The sequence below is a fragment of the Bombus huntii genome, chromosome 8 (genome assembly GCF_024542735.1).
Source record: "Bombus huntii isolate Logan2020A chromosome 8, iyBomHunt1.1, whole genome shotgun sequence".
Lineage (NCBI taxonomy): Eukaryota > Metazoa > Arthropoda > Insecta > Hymenoptera > Apidae > Bombus > Bombus huntii.
In genome coordinates this window covers 6,063,991-6,081,967 of record NC_066245.1, presented here as the reverse complement: position 1 = coordinate 6,081,967, position 17,977 = coordinate 6,063,991, and the positions used below count along the sequence as shown (strand labels likewise).

Genomic DNA, 17,977 nt, shown 5'->3' with positions numbered 1-17,977 from the left:
TACAATATGACAATTTATGACGCGCACAAAATGTTAAATAATTGAAAAAACTTGTAACTTGTAAATACATTCGTACAGATTCGTGCCTTCGTATCGCCTATACATTGTACTTCGAATCTCTTACACAAGGTGTCAGGTATCAGTTGGCTTCAGACATCAAAATTTAAATATGGCGTCGGCAATGGAAATTGATGATGAAGAAAGTGATTTACCAACTTCGAGTAGTAGTAAAGGAGAGAAAAAACGTTTCGAAGTAAAAAAGGTGAGACAAAGAAATTAGGAAAATATTTCATAAATCTCCTATAAATTTAAAAAGTTTTAAGAAATTAATCCACGAATTCTAACCTCATTTTTGCGTTGTCATTTTTATTACATTCGCATGGTTTATCTGTAATATTTAATTGAAAATACGAAATTTTATATTACAGTGGAATGCTGTGGCCCTTTGGGCGTGGGGTACGTATTCGAAAATTACATTATATATATAATTTATTGTAAAAAATAATATGGTTAATTTAATACCTATGTCGCAAGATTTTTCCAATAATTATAAAATTTATTATTTTACAGATATTGTAGTAGATAATTGCGCGATCTGCCGTAATCATATAATGGATTTATGTATTGAATGTCAAGCAAATCAAGCGTCAGCTACTAGCGAAGAATGTACCGTAGCTTGGGGTGTATGCAATGTATGCATTTTATCGTTATAGCATTTTGTTACAATACACATTTAGTATCAACAGCAGAAGTAAAATATTTTAACTTTTTTATTTTAATTTTTTACACTTTTTTTTCGCATAGCATGCATTCCATTTCCATTGCATCTCACGTTGGTTGAAGACTCGACAAGTTTGTCCACTTGATAATCGAGAGTGGGAGTTCCAAAAGTGAGTACAATTTACAACAAACAACAATACACAACAGGCTTCTTAAAGCTTTTGAAAATTGTGTGTTTGTAGAAGAAGCACAAAAAATGTTCATATATTTTGTATAACTTTTCTGTTTTATATATATACTAACTGCGACATGCAACTGTTATATTTATTTTAGATACGGTCATTAGCTGAGTGTGTTCAACTACCACGAACATCTGAACCCTCCAGAATGCCAAAGCCGATGCAAGTTTAACTACATATGTGAATAAAAGACATTTAAATAATCGACGTAACAGCATCATAAAAAAAAAATCGGCGGCATATCTACAAGCGTCATCGCAGTGCTTTTGGCAAGGAAAATAAATTACAAATTTGCTTGAAACACAACGTGATTAAAACATTATTGCACCAGCAGTATCAACTTTATAATGATCTATCTATTGAGTTAAAACAGCGAATACTAAAACTATGAGCTATTGAAAGTTTCTTATCTTATCCGTTATGCATTATATGACAATGTACTTCTTAGTCCTAAGAACATAAATAAAGGAAAATAAATTAAATAATTATTTAGTCCATATATTTTTTCACATCGTTTCATTAAAAAGCACACCTCTACCTCTACACACAACTATAATTTTACATTTTTTTTTTCACAGCATCATTTGGAGTTAAAGAGCCGAATACAGAGATATAGAAGTATCTTACGCCGGTGCATTTTTCCCTAGGATTATTTTTTTACCGAATTTTCCAATGATCCGCTTATCTGATTGTAAGAAATACCATCTAGCAAAAGTTTTGTCCTTGCCCTTCTCAAGAACGGTGAATTCACGTAATCCACTCTTTCGATCAGCAATTTTTTTACTTTAAATAGATATTGGTTTCACCGACACACACAAGACCTATAAGAAAGATGTTTCAATATCTTTAGGTAAAATATCCTTTACATTGACCGTGTCGCAAAAATTGTGTACACGCGTGTTAAATATAGATAAATTTATATATAAAAGTATGCGTATCAGGTATTGGTTTCTTAAGATCTACTTCTTTGGAAAGATTGATGGATATTTTTCTCTCGAGACGTTAAGTAAACTCAATCTCATCGAAATGGCAACGACAGGTATCGTAATAATAGCTTTTACGTTCTGACAACCTACATGATTCTCCTGCCTTTATGCTCTTATCATTAATCCGCGCTATTATAGCACCTGGATTTTTAATGAGACATAACAGCTGCCTATCTCCGTGACCCGTAACGACACGTCGAGGCCAATCGACCGCTTTGAGATCATCTCGAATCCCTTTTCCAGTTCTAGTGTATTCAAGAGGTATGGGGCAATACTTATCAAGCGGCATACCGTGGAGGAGCCTCCGACGAGCTGGCTTCTAATCCGGGCATACAGTGAAAATTACATCCATGGAGACCAAGCGACATTCAGCAGAGCTGCGACGGAGCATTAGTAAGTCTTTCCGGCTCCGACTTTACCTCGTCTCACCTTCCTTCTTTTTTTCCTTTTTTTCTTCCGCTAATGTCTTTTTTATTTTTACTAAGCTTACCATTCCTACTCTCCTACGCAGTCACTGCTATAATAGAAAACACGGTATCATCGTAGAAATGGGATTTGTTTAAGTTCCAATTTGCCCGACGCACGGCCATGTATTTCAATAAATCGCAATAAACGGTCGTCCAATAATGATAATATCGCTGTCAAATTACAACGTCTGCTTTCAGTCGCACGTTTCGGTCAGAAACTAGAGTTTCGCGACATCGGTAAATATTTATAATTTAAATATTTGAAAGAGAGCGAAACGTGGAAAGGGACGGATCGGGATGGATGAGGGACGAGGCAGCTGGAAAGAGCGGGAAACGCGGGTAATTCGGCAAGCGGATTTCAATGATTTCCAGAGAGCAAGTTTCGCACGAAACGCGGCTAACTATGGCTGCTTGAAATATTTACCTGGTCGCGTGAGATACAATATAAATACGATTTGCATTCTCACCCTCGAGATAGAGAGCGATAGATAGATAGCTCGGTTAGGGAAACGGCCATAGGCTGATCGAAGAGGTTCGAGAAAGCGTTCAGGAGGAGGCAAAATTGGTAGCGGAGGATGGGAGTACGAGTCGCGAAGGTCTCATTTCCGCCGGAAACAGAGGTTCCCTCGTCCTTGCTGCGAGTTACCCTCCCTTCTTCTCTCTTGTCTCGTCCAGATGGAGGCAGAGTCCAATCGAATTAAATACATTCCCGAGGATCGTCCAATCGACGACCTCCGCCAGTGGTATTTGTCGGGTAGAGTCGTTCCACTCAATACCACTGTCATATCTTTTCGTCAAAGTCTACCCCTCCCTGTCCACCTTCACGCTGTTTCTCCTTATTTCAGTTACATCGACAGCGACCGAATAGTTTACTTGTTTTTCCTCATTCTTTTTATCAACGCGTCGTAACGGGCAGCTACGACCATATCGAAAATTCATTAAAGCCTCGTGTAATTGGGTCGAGAAAGAGAATCGCCGCTGACCCTTCGCATGGCTCCTTTACGCTCCGCTCTCGCCGAGATAATTTTATTTCGAACGTTTAATGATTTCACGTGTCGATACGTTTTCGGTCCTCCGCTGATGGCCGTGGGCGACAACAAGAGGCTATTCCTTTCGGCGGGCGATTATTTTATTGCAGTATTTACCGGAGAAAAGGACAAAGAGGAAAAGGTATAAGCGTATTTCAATTCGCCATAAAATCGAAGCATTTCCGCTAGTTGTACGTTATATTATTCAAAAAAGTTCCCCTGCTGGGAGACCATCCATTATCTGCTGTTCCGATAAATCCGCCAAGACGTTCTCTCTTCTTGTGTTTGGAGGATATATCAAGGTTTCCTGGTCCCGTCGTTGTCGCATCGCCTTTTCTTCCTTTTCCACGCTTGGTTCCTTTCTGCCAACGTGGACTTTCGAATCGACGAGAGTTACAGGACAGGAGCCGATAAATTGCAAGATTTTTCCGTGACCGATACAAGGAGCATCGTGCCTCGTCCAAGAATTATCGCGCAAACGGTCAAACTCGCGCGAAACGTTTCGTATTCATCGAATGTTAAATGCAAATTCACACAGTCCTTGATTATTTCGCTTTCAAGGTGTCCCCGCTATAAATAATCTCGTCGTTAATAATAATCGATATTCTCGTTGCGTGGCCGATTCAGTCCGATAATAACTATTATCGTTAATAGATGACTCGTTATACGACAATTACGGTCACCGCTTATGGTGCAACTTTAAATTCTACTGCCAATTAAATTAGGTAAATGGATTACGACCTATGGCGCTAGATTGTCCTACGAATTTCATTCGTTCCGCTTCCGACCTGTCGATCCTAAAAATTCCTAAAAATTCGTGCGAGTATTTTTTACGTAGTTCAGGATATCCAACGAAAGCCGGGCAAATCTAAGATTTCACGTTTCCTTGGAAGCCGAACGTTTTCCATGCGCGCGTTGCAGATTGTATCCGATGCTGGTGGTGGTAGGTCGCGCAGCTAGGCGGTCGTAGAGACGGTAAATCCTGGTTAAATCCGTAAAAAAAACAAAAGCTACGACGAGCGTTAGAGGATTGTGACGGCTGTTACTAACACCCTCTGTTCTTTCTCCTTTCGCCCAAGATTCATACATGTTTTTGTGCAAAATTCTTCCCAACAATTATTGCTTTCAGTTTTCCGACTAATAGTTACGCTTTCTTCCGATGAAAGAAACCCCTCAGCCCCGTGGGTAATTAAGCATGTTCCGATCTTTTACTTGAAAAATTTATTTATACGAGGGCGAACGCAATCAGGTCTTCGAAATCTTGACGCGGAAGGTAGACGGGCAGTAAGTGGAGCATTAAGTTCGAAATTTCGGAACACAAGGTACACGGGCGGGACGCGTACACGGTATTCTTGGTGGACGAGTCCGAGAGCACTCGATAGGCTAAGTAAATCAGAAGCCTTTGGTCAAGAGTACAGCCTCCACTACGTTTAGGGTAGGAGTTAAAGAGGGCAGAGCAGAGGGACCGGCAGGGTGATGAAGGAAGAGGGTGCAATAGTGGTGGCAGGAGCAACAAAGGGTTGGCTAAGAGCTCTTCACCGTCCACTCGCTCGCTTTCTCCAACCACCGAAGCATCACCTACTTCTCGCTGCAGCGAGGCTTGCTTGCCTCGTGATGTGATTGCTACCGAAATGTGTTTACCGTAAACCGTATCAAACTGTCGACCGTCCACCATCATCGTTACCGTCTATCTTTTCTCTGTGGTACACCGATAAAAGTACGCACCTCTATCGATTTGCGTCGAGCATGGCACGTCGCGTCCTCGTCCTCGTCCTCGTCCTCGCCAACATCGTCGCAGTCAACGAAGAAGGCTTTGAAACGGCCCTTTTAGCCTTTGTCTTTGGCGCCAGCTTAGAAGTTCCCGTGCAAGGTAGTAAACGTTGCGGACAAGTTTGCCTTTTGTGTCTTGTAACGTTGTTATTTGCGAAGGATCGCCAGTCCTCTTTTCTTCATTCTTTTTTCCTGTTCTCTCAGTCTCTCTGCCTCTCTTTCTCTTTCTCTTTTGTGTTTGCCAAGTTAAATGGTAATTATGGAACGTCGAAGGATAACGCAATTTCTTTGTGTGTTTTACATGTACTCTTTATGAAAAGTAACAATTTTATCAAAATAACCGTACTATAAAGTCATCGTTTTGAATCGGATGACTTAGTAAGGAGTTTGAACGACGCTGTTGGATCTACATTTGTAACACGTCTTCCATATTTCGAACAGGCATATCGCCGAATGAAACCGATAGAATATAGCCAATGGCATAGACACGTGCGTTATGATGGTCCATGCCCATACACCGAAGAACCGTAAATGATCCGGACGAACCCCCGCACGAGATTTCTCCAGTGTGTTCACTGTCCATAGGGCGATATTCACGACTATCAGAAAGGTGATCAGTTCCTTGCCAGGCTTGTCGTTTCTGGAGCAACGTCTTCCCCACGCATTCTACAAATTTTTGAATAGTCGAAAGACGATTGTTCTACCTGTCGATAGCGCAAGATTTTATTCTTCGTGCTATCAATTTCTTACTTTAATAAGCAGTGTCTGGCTCGTGCTCTGTACCAGGGCCAATAAATCTGTGATAAGCGATAGTACCCAGGTCGGACCCATTGTTAATATATCACCAACAACTCCGAACAGACAATGCAGATAGACCCCAGCTTGAGCTGCCGCCAACAGGGTGGTATCCAAGTCCGATGGCTTGATAATCTTTTGCTGCAACGCTTGCAATTTCAATGTCCCAGCGACCGAAGCGATCATACCTACGATCGTTGATCGTTTCTTTGATTTATAAGAATAAAACAGAAAAATATTGGGATTTTATGATGTTTTGAGCGACTTTAACGCATGATGTTCGCTGAAATTTAATACCGAAAATATCTTGGTGACAAAGCGGATCATTGATCTCCGTTAACTGTAAATTTCAAAATAGCGACATACGATACGATACGATAATTCCATAAAATATCGCCACTTACCTAACATAAGTATAGTCGCGTCCAACGAGGTAACCTGAACGATCGCGATCTTCATCTTGGCCTCCTTCAGCACGAAGAACATGATCAAGCTCAATATCGTCGCGGCAACGACTAGAATTCCGCCAAAGAGACCTCTGAAAAACGTCGAGAAGGAAACGTCGGAACGAAACAATCTTGAAATCTCAACGATATCGCATTAACAAATTAACGGGGAATTCTATCGGACTAATTAAATTTCCAGGCTGACTTGTGAGAGCTGCTGCAATCTATGCTAAGGTGATACGAAGATCTCGTCGGGATCTCGCTTTTAGCATCGATCTTCTCGTCCACCCTCTTCCACATCTCGAACAGTATCACCGCGCAAATTAAACTGAATTCAATTGTGCACGGGAAAAGGAACGGGCTGGCGTCTCTCAGAAGCGACTTGAGGATACCGTCATCGTCGTCGTGCGTGTAGCCCAGCTGATCGATCTCGTGTTGCGTTTCCTCGACCAACGCCTTGGCAAACAAACGGAATGCCTGAGGACTCGTGAAAAATTCACGTTGACGCACGCGTATCGACGTGACGGAAACACAACGGTGAAAACATCGGCTGCGCGACGGAATCGCGTTGCTCGCTCTCGCGCTTTTTCATAACACAAAGATCAAAAGCCACGCGTTGTAACTGTACCCGGTCGTTGATACGCGACTATTTCCATTTCCACGTGAAAATGAGACCTAGTGTTGGTTAAAACCGGTAGCGCGCGTTTCTATGAATACAGAAATAAACAGCGAATTCGGCTTCGATAAATGGTAAATACGTTTAATCGACACTAACCGCTCGTTCATGCTAATGGTCATCGAAATGCTGGCTGACGTTCGAAGTGATATCATTTCTGTAGCTGGTATGTTCTTTCCCCTTTATTCGAGTTGGTTATCATTGAAACGTTTTCGAATGTTGTCGGACATGACGCGATGATCACTGGCAAATTGACTCGAATCATTCTACTATGTAGTTGATGCAACGATGTTTCGCTTTTGAATCGCGTTTCGAATAAACACGATGAGTGTGTAATGTATCAGGTTGTTCAAACATCTTGCTTCTCGTGATGACAAATGTTTCTATTTTATTCATCGGTCCACGTACCTGCAACCATTCGCAGAGATTAGTCGCGATCATGTGCATCAGGCCTAACTTGGCGAGAGCGGCGTGCTTGGCCAAGTTGAGACTTTTACTGTTGAGAAATATAAAGTGCATCTGGGCCGTAACTAGCAGCAGCCTGGCACCCGGTGTAATCGCCCTGAACGGACCGGAAGCTATTTCCGCCCCAATTTGCAATCCCGTAAATACCAACGAGCCAGCGCCAAATCCCACTGCGCCGAGTCTCAGACAAAAGCTGCCGTACTGTTGCGTCTAAGGGAAGAAGGATTTTTTTTTACATCTGTGTATTGTACGTGTGTTACGCGGTTGAATGCGACTCGTTAATCAGAATGTACCGGACTGTTCGCGAATTCACACGCCCGATGAGAAATGTTTTCGTACAAATTATTCAATGGCCGAGTTGGTGTAACGAATGATTGGCCTGTCAGTTAGCGAACAGTTGCACAGGTCGAGACACGCGAAAGGGATTGTCTCTGATCGTTTCTGACACTTTGACAAAGACAAACATTCGCGGGTGCAAAAGGTAACGGCAACGTTGGACGTGATTCCAAGTTCATTTCGGAGGCGATTAAATATTTTCGAAGCGCAAATTTACCTGACACGCGTTCACGCGATCGCCCTTCTCGTCGAATTTTAACGCCTCTTCCTTCTCGTTTCTCCGCGCCATATTCTTCTCGGCTTTGTCCCTCCATACCATTACGTACAAAGAGATCACGAACGTGACGCTGACTACGTATAAATACAAGTAGAAACCCTAAACAGATTCATTATAGCGTACTTCTCGAGATGATATGCTTTCTAACGACGTTAAAGAATATTTATAAGAAAACTTGGCACCTGATTCAACGATGCTGGAACTCTTTCCGTCACATTAGCAGTGATAGGTACAGCGAGTCCAACTACGATCAACAAATTCGCGTAGAGAGTACTCATAATGGACACCATTTCCGCGTGACACTTTCTTTTCTCTGTCAATTTTGGTCGTTGCTCGATCATCTGTTGCTTGACTATCGAACGAAATGTTCAACATCCCTTAATTGCTTCGAGTGTGCACTTTCGTAAATAAAAACGCGCTCACCCTTCGCTGGTTCCAAAGCGTTTACAGACACGTAAGCCGTGTTGACAGGTGACAGTGGTAGGAAATTGGGTCGTTGCCTTTCGTGATCGTTCCTCTCCGGATGATTCCGATTGTTTAACAACGGTATTTTACATCCTGTCGTGTGTCCCGTTACAAATTCCTGATCCTGAGGGATGCAGGAGGGTAGCGACATGTTACTGCCTAACCCTGAAATCAATGCTCTATCGGAAGGGAATCAGTTCGCGTTTCGCGTTTGACGTTCATTGGATTCGAGACAGAGATCGTTTCGTGACGATTAAAACATATAGAACGCTATTTCAGTGAGCATTTGCGAAGAACCTGGCAGGTATTTAACCGTAGTGAACCGGTCGATTTCGCGTCAATACACTCAGCGAAATAAATTCAAACGAATCAGTGGACCGTCACGTTGAAAATGTTTCATTGGAAAACTGAATTCAATGATCGTAAAATTATACGCTTTCTGCGCTCTTGTATATCGCGTTGATCATGCAAGACCCCATAGTATTTTGGTTTCGATATGTTATTAATGTCGTCGATGATATGATATATCAATCGCGTGTATGTACGTACGTATGTATGATCGAATAATATCTCGAAAGAAAATTAGAAAACGAGAAATTGGTATTACCCGAGAAGACCTCGTCGATGGTTTATAACGGCAGTCAAGGACATGTTTTGTCCCCGTGGATGCGACGTTCTTCCTCGAGGCGAAAACACGTACTCTTTTCCATCAGCCTCTGACGATAGGGTTATCGCTGTCGGCGCATCGCGAGTTTTCAACTCGCAACTTTTTTCACAAGGTATAGTTATTTGAAAATGTAGTTTCGATCAGGATGCTATATCGTTTTATAGCGCGATGTACATTGTTATCAGTTACTCACGTCGTCGTTATATTGGATTGACTATTATTCATAGTCTATCGTCGTTGTCCTCGATATGGATGAATAACACGAGCTGAAAGAAACGGTAGCTTTGAAACGTTAAAGAAAATCAACTAATCTCTCGCGGTTCATTTTTTTCCTTCTTTTATTATTTGGCTATTATAGAATTCACGTAACACACGACGTACGGTTAAAAAAGTTCTTTCCCCCTTTCTTTACGCAAACGTTGCGTAACAATCGTTTCGGTTTATTCACCGGCAATGCGTCAAACTTTCTAGCTCCTTCCAGGGTTGGATAAGCTCGCGACGCCGTATTTGCTCGGCTATTCTCGCGAAGGAAACTTGGAAATTTATTCCCAAGGAAATTCGCCCGCGTTTTGAATTTTTAGTAGGCTGGCCAACTTTCTTTCTTCGTCGGTCGCCTCGTCGCGTTTAAACGGCCGCGACAAAAGCGATTCTTCGTTTCGATCGTGACAGAGCAGCACCGTCACACCTGAAAAATTGTTCCAATTACCGGAACGCATCGTCCTTCTTCTCGTTACCGTCTCCTTCTCTAAATCCCAGCGACTCGTCCAACGAGACTGATTCCGTTGGCGACTAATTTTTCGGAGAAGAACTCCAGCCGACGAACTTGTTCGTTGTTTTCGCTCGTTTAGAACGCGAAACTCCGGCGACGAGTCGTCGACGACGACGAGGCGAACTCGCGAAAGTTGCACTTTATTGAAGGCGATTTCCGACTTTGTGCCCGCCGTACAACACTGACACTGCCGCTGTCGTGTAACCAGACCAACTTTGCCAACTTTCGTTTGAATCGCGTTAAACGAATCCTGGTGAACTGTGTGACGCTATCGGCGCGTCACTCGTTTCAAACGCTTCGCGAGAAACCGAGGCTAGGCGTGGTAATGCCATTGGTGTTACGCATACTGGCAACTATTCTTGTGACGCGCGCCGTGAATCGCACAAAAGCCACTTCGAGCACGCCTTTGCGGAAGGTAAGCGCTTTCATGCGTCCGTCGACGATGCCTCGTTACGTTCTCGTCACGAAATTTCTAACGGCGAGTGTCTTTTGTAGACTGTCGACTAGTTTCGCGGTCGTAATTAACTTTCCGCAATATATATATATATATATACATATACATATACATATATATAATAACATATATATATATAACGTTTAATACAACGAGCGAAAGGTCACTCGAATTTATTGTAGAAAATCCTAGGCGTTTAATACGCGATGTCTCTGTTTTTCGAACGGAATTCGTTACGTTAACAGGGGACGGACGGTGGAAATGCAACGCATAATACAATAGCACGGGTTATTACCTCTAACGTTGACAAATCAACTGACACCGTTGCGAAGCGTTACAAACTGTCGCTTTGATTGGCGAATCGAGGCGAACGATGCACGAATGAAACGGAACAGTAAATCTCGCAGAACGATGTAATGACTTGGAAAAGAATAATTGGCTATTTGTTCACGGTTACGAATCGCACGAATCGTCCAACGATCGTTCGACACCGATCAACCCCGAAACACGTCGACGCGAACAGTGACGAATTGGACCGCGACTCGCGTGATTCTGACCCGAGAACCGCGTCCGCGTCCGCTTCGACGTAGAACTCGCGACAAACAATTGGTGTCGTGGCGAAATTAGCGAGAGATCGCGAGAATCGTCGGAACCTGGCATTCTGAATATCAGGGAAAAAACACTGCGGTGTAGTTCGACGATCGAACGCGCGTCAAGATCGTTGATTGATCAACGACGCCCGGTTTAACGGCAACACGTTGGTCGATCGATATTGTAAATGAATGTAACTCGTAGCCGTCGATTGTTTATTTATGCGGAATATTTCGAAGCGGTGATAACGCGGCCGTTCGAGCTGGTATTTGCATTTGTATTGCTTGATTACCTGAGAATTCAATTTCTGCGACGCAGTTTTAGGAATAATCGAAGCAAGAAATCGCGCTCGTTCGACGAGCCGCTCGGACCGTGTAAATTTTCATACATCGGTGACCGTTCACCGGATCCACTCTGGGAAGAACGATCGCGAGATTATCGCGAGTGCGCATCGAATCGAGAATCGCCGCTGTATCTATATCGAAACGAGTGTATCGATGGAATTTGCGTTAATAGGAAAACATGTAATCCGTATGGAGGCGGACGTCGGCTCGCCGATACGTTCTCATAAGTGGGACCCAGCCGAATTCTGCATAATTTTACGAGACTTCTGCTCGCGATCCGGCAGAGTTTATAGGGCGATCTTCTCGAGCGTAATCCGCACAAACGAGCCGGTTAAGTGGAGTATAAACTGTTAATGAAGCCAGTATCATCATCCACGCGGAACGCCACGATGTGTTTGCCGAAACAGTTCGAAAATTTAGACCGTGCCTGCTAAAAGACACTAATTGTAGGCGCAGCCGATAATAGTTAGTATCTGTGGCCTAATCACCGCTTCGATGCGAACGACGATCGATTCGACAAATCCCGATTTGCATCGGCTCGCCGTTGTCCTTGTCACTTTTGCCCTATGCTCGCCGCGGTTAATCGGCTAATAATTTTTTTTCACCCGACAATCGGATATGAGAAAAGATTTTATGATTATTCGCGACCTCGGGCAAAAACGTAAACGTGATAGCTATTTCCTGGTTTCCGTCGCTTTCCGTGATGAAATTGCACGGAAAAAGAACCGAGAAGAAAAGAGGAAAGAGAATGGATCAAAGAGACCGCAAAGCAGCGCACACGCCAATTCGCCTCCCAATAGAGTACAGATTGACGAGAATAATTTCGCTAGATTCGCCAGTTTTACGGCGGTGTGGCGATGAATAGTAATGCGCGGATTAGATGCGCTTCCAGTTTAATAATCAAATTTTATCAGTACTCTGGGGGACGAGAATTCGGAAACCTGCCTTCGTTCGAATTAGAAAAAGCGCGAATCGAAATTAGACACGCTCGATGTTAGAAAAACCACGAAAATCAAGGAAACCAATGAACGACGAATTCGTTGTAATTTTTCGTCGCTAATTTTACATAGAACATCGCCTGCTTCCCGATAGGACAATCGTGTACAGATTATTTTGTCAAATATAAATGCCTACGTATAGCAAGTACATGGATATGTACAAGCTAGCGACATTCGATAAACAAATACAATAACGACAAAAGCATCGAATATCCGACTATTGATAGAACAAAACGCAATTTCTACATGGTAGTCTATCGAATGTAAACACCTCTACATAAAGGAGGAACGAATAACATTCGACAAAGGATTATAACAGCAACAATAGAATGGAGGATCAGGATAGTGCACAGGTGAGGCTCCATTCTCGGCAAGATCGGTAATGACGCGAGAAGCCCTAGTAGGACGACGAGCAATCAATCGAAATCGTGCTTGTTGCTGTCTATCCAACCTGCGACCTCTCCGTTCCTCAATTCTCTCCTGTCTGTCCCTGGCCTCTCTTTCTCTCTTTCCCACCCTTTCCTTTTCCTCTACTTCTCTCTTTCTCCCCAGAAGAGAGCTCTCTCTCCGTCTCGTTTCTTTCTCTCTCTCTTTCTCTCTCTCTCTCTCTCTCTCTCTCTCTCTCTTTCAGTCTGTCAACGTTGTTCAGGTCCCTAGCTCGCTCTTGAACCGGGCCATTCAGCGAGGCCGCCCTTTCGCCAGATTCCTCTTCCCGGGGGCGGAACCAGGGAGAACCGGAAGTGCCCGGATATGAGTTTCCGGCGCGGACAATTTGCAGCGCAAAATTGAATGATCGACTCCGATAATCGTCGTTGCTCGTGCCTACCTATGTAGCTCTGCCACGCTCCAAATTCCAAAGCGGCGGCGTTGTCGCCAGCAGTCGACGATCGGCTGCCTACCGCCATTACGTCGATTCGTTATCGTCATTACCGGGGTTCCGAACGAGGCCCGTCGAAGCCTGGAGACGGTTCAACCCTAGCCAGCCTGATCCGCCATTTTTCGGCTAGTCACTTGCCAACGTTTTCACACTCGAAACTACACCGTATTTTTTTCCTCCGCTTCATTTTCTTTGTTTAATTAACTCTGCAAATTGTACGTGCATTCGCGTATTTTCGCTAAATATGTGAGCAACCAGCGTGTTCCTGGAAGTTCCTAATTCTCGAAACGAATAGTTTTCAGTTGAGGATGAAGCCTCTTTCCGAAAACCGCTAAGTGAAACACGAAACGGTCGAGACTAACGATAATAACCTGTTACTTTGTGCAACCGCGTGCACGGTCGAACACACGCGACCAGAATGGCAAAGAGAAAGAGCACGGTCACAGGTGAACTCCATTTGCCGCACCGACGGAAACGCTGATACGGCATAAACTGTTTCAACGGCTACGAAATAAAGGTGTCCCTGCCGCTGCTGGTTTGGTGGGAAGGGAAATAGGCGCGAGATTGATTCGAATTGCCAAAACGGTCCGGTGACTGCGACAAGGCGGTAGCCATTTTTGAACAGCGAACCTTCGCTATAAGCTCGACCGCAAATGGCTATTTACCTCTTCTGGCCCGCTCGTTGACGTTCGTGTCCCTGTTCCACTCATCGGCCATCCAGTTACTCGTTCCAACCCCGCTTTCGTCCGCCCCGCGTCCCATCCTTGCTCTGTCGCCCTGTTTTCAACCCTCCAACCCCCCCCCCCCCCCCGTAGCCTCTGTCTCACCCCTATCTCTTGGCGCACTGTGCCTGTACAGCCACTGGTTCGCTCGACAATGTCTATTGGAAGATTTATTCCAATATTTTCAATTAAAGTTAGACAAAGCCGTGTTTGATAACGCCTGCGTGTTTCGCCGCTCTAGTTGCGAAGGTAAAAATAATGTAGTACGCGCGAATGATCAGGAGTGGTTTTCAGCGGTGTCGCTTCACAGGGGAGGGACGTTTCAGGCAGTGGGCTCGGTGTGTGTAGAAAACGTATCAAGTATGGGAGAACTAACCGCCATCGCGAACGCTAAACAAAGTTCGGTTTACACCGAATAATAAATTTTCGCGTCTGGCCTCGGAAGACAAAGTGCTTTTCTTTTAAATAGAGCGATTAAGTTTCCTGATGTTTGTTTGATTTGATATTTTGTTTCGAAACAAATGATCGTTTCGTGTTGAACGTTCGACTGGATGATTTTCTTTCTATGAAAAAATAATGATAAAGTTTTTAAGAAACTAATAGTGAAATATCATTTGAATCTTTAAACGACTGTAAAATCGATAGTCCACGATTATCTAAAGGGTGCAATTAAACGGTTGGGCGACAGTGAAATTATCATTACGCAAGCTAAACGACTGGATATCGTAATTAGCAGCGTCGCATTACATTGATAATTGATTGCATAACGACTATTCGAGTTACTTATAACAAGCTGAAATGGAACAGTTCTGCCCTTCTGTTCTTCGAAAATCATAGAAGAAAAAGAAATGGAAATCGTTGAATTTCTCTTGTTTCCTCTTCTCCTTGGAAGAGAAAATGACTCGTGGAAATCTTCGCAATCCTCTCATTTACTTTCTTATGTATCTAAATTTACGAAAGGGAACGACGGTCTTTTATTGTACGTGGCGAATGATAATTGGATGCCCAGTGGAATACCCGCAAATGTCACGTGGTTGTCATGAGAGCTGTCATTGCCTTCTGTTGGTATACGTGTGTGTGTATGTGTGTATGAGAGAGAGAAAACGGGAGATCGGCGAGAGAGAGAGAGAGAGAGAGAGTAGGAGAAGAGGTATGCACGTATCGGGCGGCACACTGATTCGCTCGGACAGTTCGATCACTGGCTCGTATACTTGCGACAAGTCCGGAACACGTAGCCTCGGGGAACGGCGGTTGAAGGCGGTGAAAATGGAATTTGAGTGGCATCCGGGGGATCGTGTCTGTATTTATGATTTGATATCAACTTTCCTTTCTGACTCGACGTTGCCGCGTTCCCAGTTTTGCGTCACTGCGCCACGCTTCGTGAAATTTTACCCCGAATTATAGGTTTATAGAATTAGAGATCTATCAGTTGGCAACTGTTTAGAAGAGGGAACCGTCACGAGCCTCGCGAATTCGTATAAATGCAATAATTCACCGACTAATTGTACGAGCAATCCGACACAGAAATGAAAACACGAAGAAACGAATTACATTGATAATTTTCGTTTTCTTTCCGTCGCAAGCAGAAATTCAGTCATCGTCAAATAAAAAGTGTCGAAGAGAAGAGAGTGGCCAGTGCGAGGAAAAGATGGCACAAAATTCGCGAGGTTTCCAAAGGTTGAAGATGCACGCACGCATTGGCGACAGGTCGAAAATCGATTCTTGGTTGAATATGTACAACGCGAAGGGTAGGATGACCCCTGGTAATGCGAAATATAGTGCACAGGCGGAGCAAGAGAAGGGAAGTAGGACGTCTGACGTCGAGGGGAGGCTGATGAGGATGAGGATGTTAAAAAGAAAAGGAAAAGCTGGGAGGCACCGAGTACTCGAACAACAGAAATGGTCTGACGAAGTAATAGGCTCGCCATGGCGTGCCCAGGTATTGTGCCAAGCAGAACAGCTTCAATAGGAAGGGGATGAACGCGTACACGTAGACCAGTACCGATTGACGTCGTATAATCGAAACTTATTAGTCGAACGCGTTACGTCCATCGTTCTATATATACATATATGCATATATCTGAAATTCTCTACTCTTTCATTTTGATGAAATTAATCGTTCGCTCTGCTTTCCATTTTTTTTTTTTTTTTTTTTATAGAGCCAGTTATTTACAAGGTCATTCACGTGGAGGAATATAATTTTATTTTTTCAACATTTTTTTCAAGCGTCGTTCACAGCATTCTATTTGATCGGCGTGTCGGCATCAAAATGATTTTCGCAACGACTGAGAGTCGATTTCACGCGAGCGACTGGTCGACGTTCGCGCTACAAATTTGCGTTTTGATAACGGTCGGGTTGCGAGGGTGTCAGAGTCGAAATGGGTCAGAAAAAAAACCCGAAAGACCGGATAAAATACATATACGCGAAATTGAAAAACTCGCACGCACGAACTTATACAGCGGCGAAATCGACCAGTAGAGGTTTAAAAATAAATACGACGCGACTGGGGAAATTTTCGATAATGCTTTTGGCGTTTGTCGTAAATAACGTAACGTTGCCGCGTCTGGTGACACACAAAAACGGCCAGCCGAAAAATTCTCTATCCCGGCAAACCCTCGTGTCGCGACTCGGTTGACGGATACAGTATGTGGCGTTTAAATGATTCTCACGCGCGCGATACGGATCGCGCCTGTTCGACCACCCTTCTGTATCGCTATTCAGCGTAGTGATTTATATAGAAATGCCGAATGAAAGAGAGGGACGAACAGATTATATTGAACGACGATGGTTCGCGTGGAATTTATCTGGAGTGTATGGGACAGCACGTACGCACACGTGTCATCTGGCATCGGCGGGAACTGTGTTGGTGCATGTACCACGACACGCGTCCAGCCATTCGCAGGTGATAGAGAATCGCGAGTTCGCTTGTTATTATGCTATGCGCGGTGTGATTTCCAATATGTAGCGAGCGACGACCGTCATAGCGACCCGTTTCGACCTTCGATGCCCAAATGACTGGCCCAGTGGCTAAGAGAAGAGTGCTCGTTCGATCTGTCGCGTTAATGGCCAATACGCGACACATTTCCGATTGGTTCGACCTCGTTCGCCGCGTGGCATCGATGGAATTCGTACTCGTTGTCACGTATAACCAGATGGATGCGTACGTGTGTGTAAATACTGGCGAATTGTGTAGCGACGGTCAACGATAACGTCGTTAAACGGATAATAACTTTGCCGAATAACTGTCTGCGACGTGTGATCAGCTCGAAAATATTGTACATTTATTTGTATCATTGACAAAGATGTTTCGACGAGGGTAGCTTTAAGGGCGACGTAGCATCTATGAGGAAATCGTTTCTAAAGATTTTTATTGTAAACGCGTTGCAGAATTTGTTAGATTAAAGACACCAAGGGAAGGAGGAAAGGAGATGATAGAAAGGGACGAAGTCAAGGTAGAACACGAAGGTAACGTAAGATCGAAGTTTAAGTGGTTCTTGACTCGAGAGCGAGAAAGAGATTGCCACATGCTCCGACAACGTGACTCTGGTAAACTGGTAATACTGATGCAAGTGTAATACCTAATAGCAGCCCGAAGCGGTGTCGGGGCCAACTCCTTCTAAGTGAATTAACTCTGAGTTAATCTCGAGTTAAGTAAACCCCTAAGTAGACCTCGAGTGTCTTCCGTTCTTCCTTTCCTGCGAAGCCCGCTTCGTCTAGCCTCGTCTAGCCTTTCATTGCTCGAGCGTATGTAGCCAAAGTACCGTGTGATCGTTAACGATTAGAATCTTTCGAGCCCTCCGAGCGATTACTAGTCACGCTAACTCCTTCGCATCTTTCCGTTTTACTCGCCTCCCCTACCCTCCATCCAATGAAATGAACGTTAC

At 43.9% G+C, this 17,977-nt stretch overlaps 3 protein-coding genes across 6 annotated transcripts in view; 2 read left to right on the top strand and 1 right to left on the bottom strand.

Moving 5' to 3' along the window:
• Nucleotides 1-10,065, top strand: part of LOC126868852 (uncharacterized) — a 152,077-nt gene extending 142,012 nt beyond the window's left edge. The window contains exon 7 of the mRNA XM_050624794.1: nucleotides 9,893-10,065. Within this exon, the coding sequence (XP_050480751.1) occupies nucleotides 9,893-9,918 (26 nt within the window). The 3' untranslated portion in view covers nucleotides 9,919-10,065. The remainder of the gene's footprint in view (nucleotides 1-9,892) is intronic.
• Nucleotides 124-1,458, top strand: LOC126868869 (RING-box protein 1A). Of its 2 annotated transcripts, XM_050624818.1 has the most exons (5): nucleotides 124-262; nucleotides 429-456; nucleotides 571-692; nucleotides 805-890; nucleotides 1,054-1,458. In XM_050624818.1, the coding sequence occupies exons 1-5, from the start codon at nucleotides 170-172 to the stop codon at nucleotides 1,064-1,066; spliced, it is 342 nt and encodes a 113-aa protein (XP_050480775.1). In that variant the 5' UTR covers nucleotides 124-169; the 3' UTR covers nucleotides 1,067-1,458. The 2 variants fall into 2 exon arrangements, with proteins under 2 accessions (XP_050480775.1, XP_050480776.1); XM_050624819.1 differs by lacking the exon at nucleotides 805-890.
• Nucleotides 4,670-16,420, bottom strand: LOC126868840 (proton channel OtopLc-like). Of its 3 annotated transcripts, none has more exons than XM_050624762.1 (11): nucleotides 14,036-16,420; nucleotides 9,531-9,603; nucleotides 9,278-9,436; nucleotides 8,629-8,849; nucleotides 8,388-8,557; nucleotides 8,146-8,304; nucleotides 7,536-7,802; nucleotides 6,657-6,907; nucleotides 6,410-6,543; nucleotides 5,961-6,193; nucleotides 4,670-5,876 (listed from the first exon to the last, which is right to left on the bottom strand). In XM_050624762.1, exons 2-11 carry the CDS (start codon nucleotides 9,560-9,562, stop codon nucleotides 5,586-5,588), a joined length of 1,917 nt encoding a protein of 638 aa, XP_050480719.1. In that variant the 5' UTR covers nucleotides 9,563-9,603; nucleotides 14,036-16,420; the 3' UTR covers nucleotides 4,670-5,585. The 3 variants fall into 3 exon arrangements, with proteins under 3 accessions (XP_050480719.1, XP_050480716.1, XP_050480718.1); XM_050624759.1 differs by lacking the exon at nucleotides 14,036-16,420 and adding an exon at nucleotides 10,856-14,014; XM_050624761.1 differs by lacking the exon at nucleotides 14,036-16,420 and adding an exon at nucleotides 9,719-9,886.
• Between the last annotated feature and the right edge of the window lie 1,557 nt (nucleotides 16,421-17,977).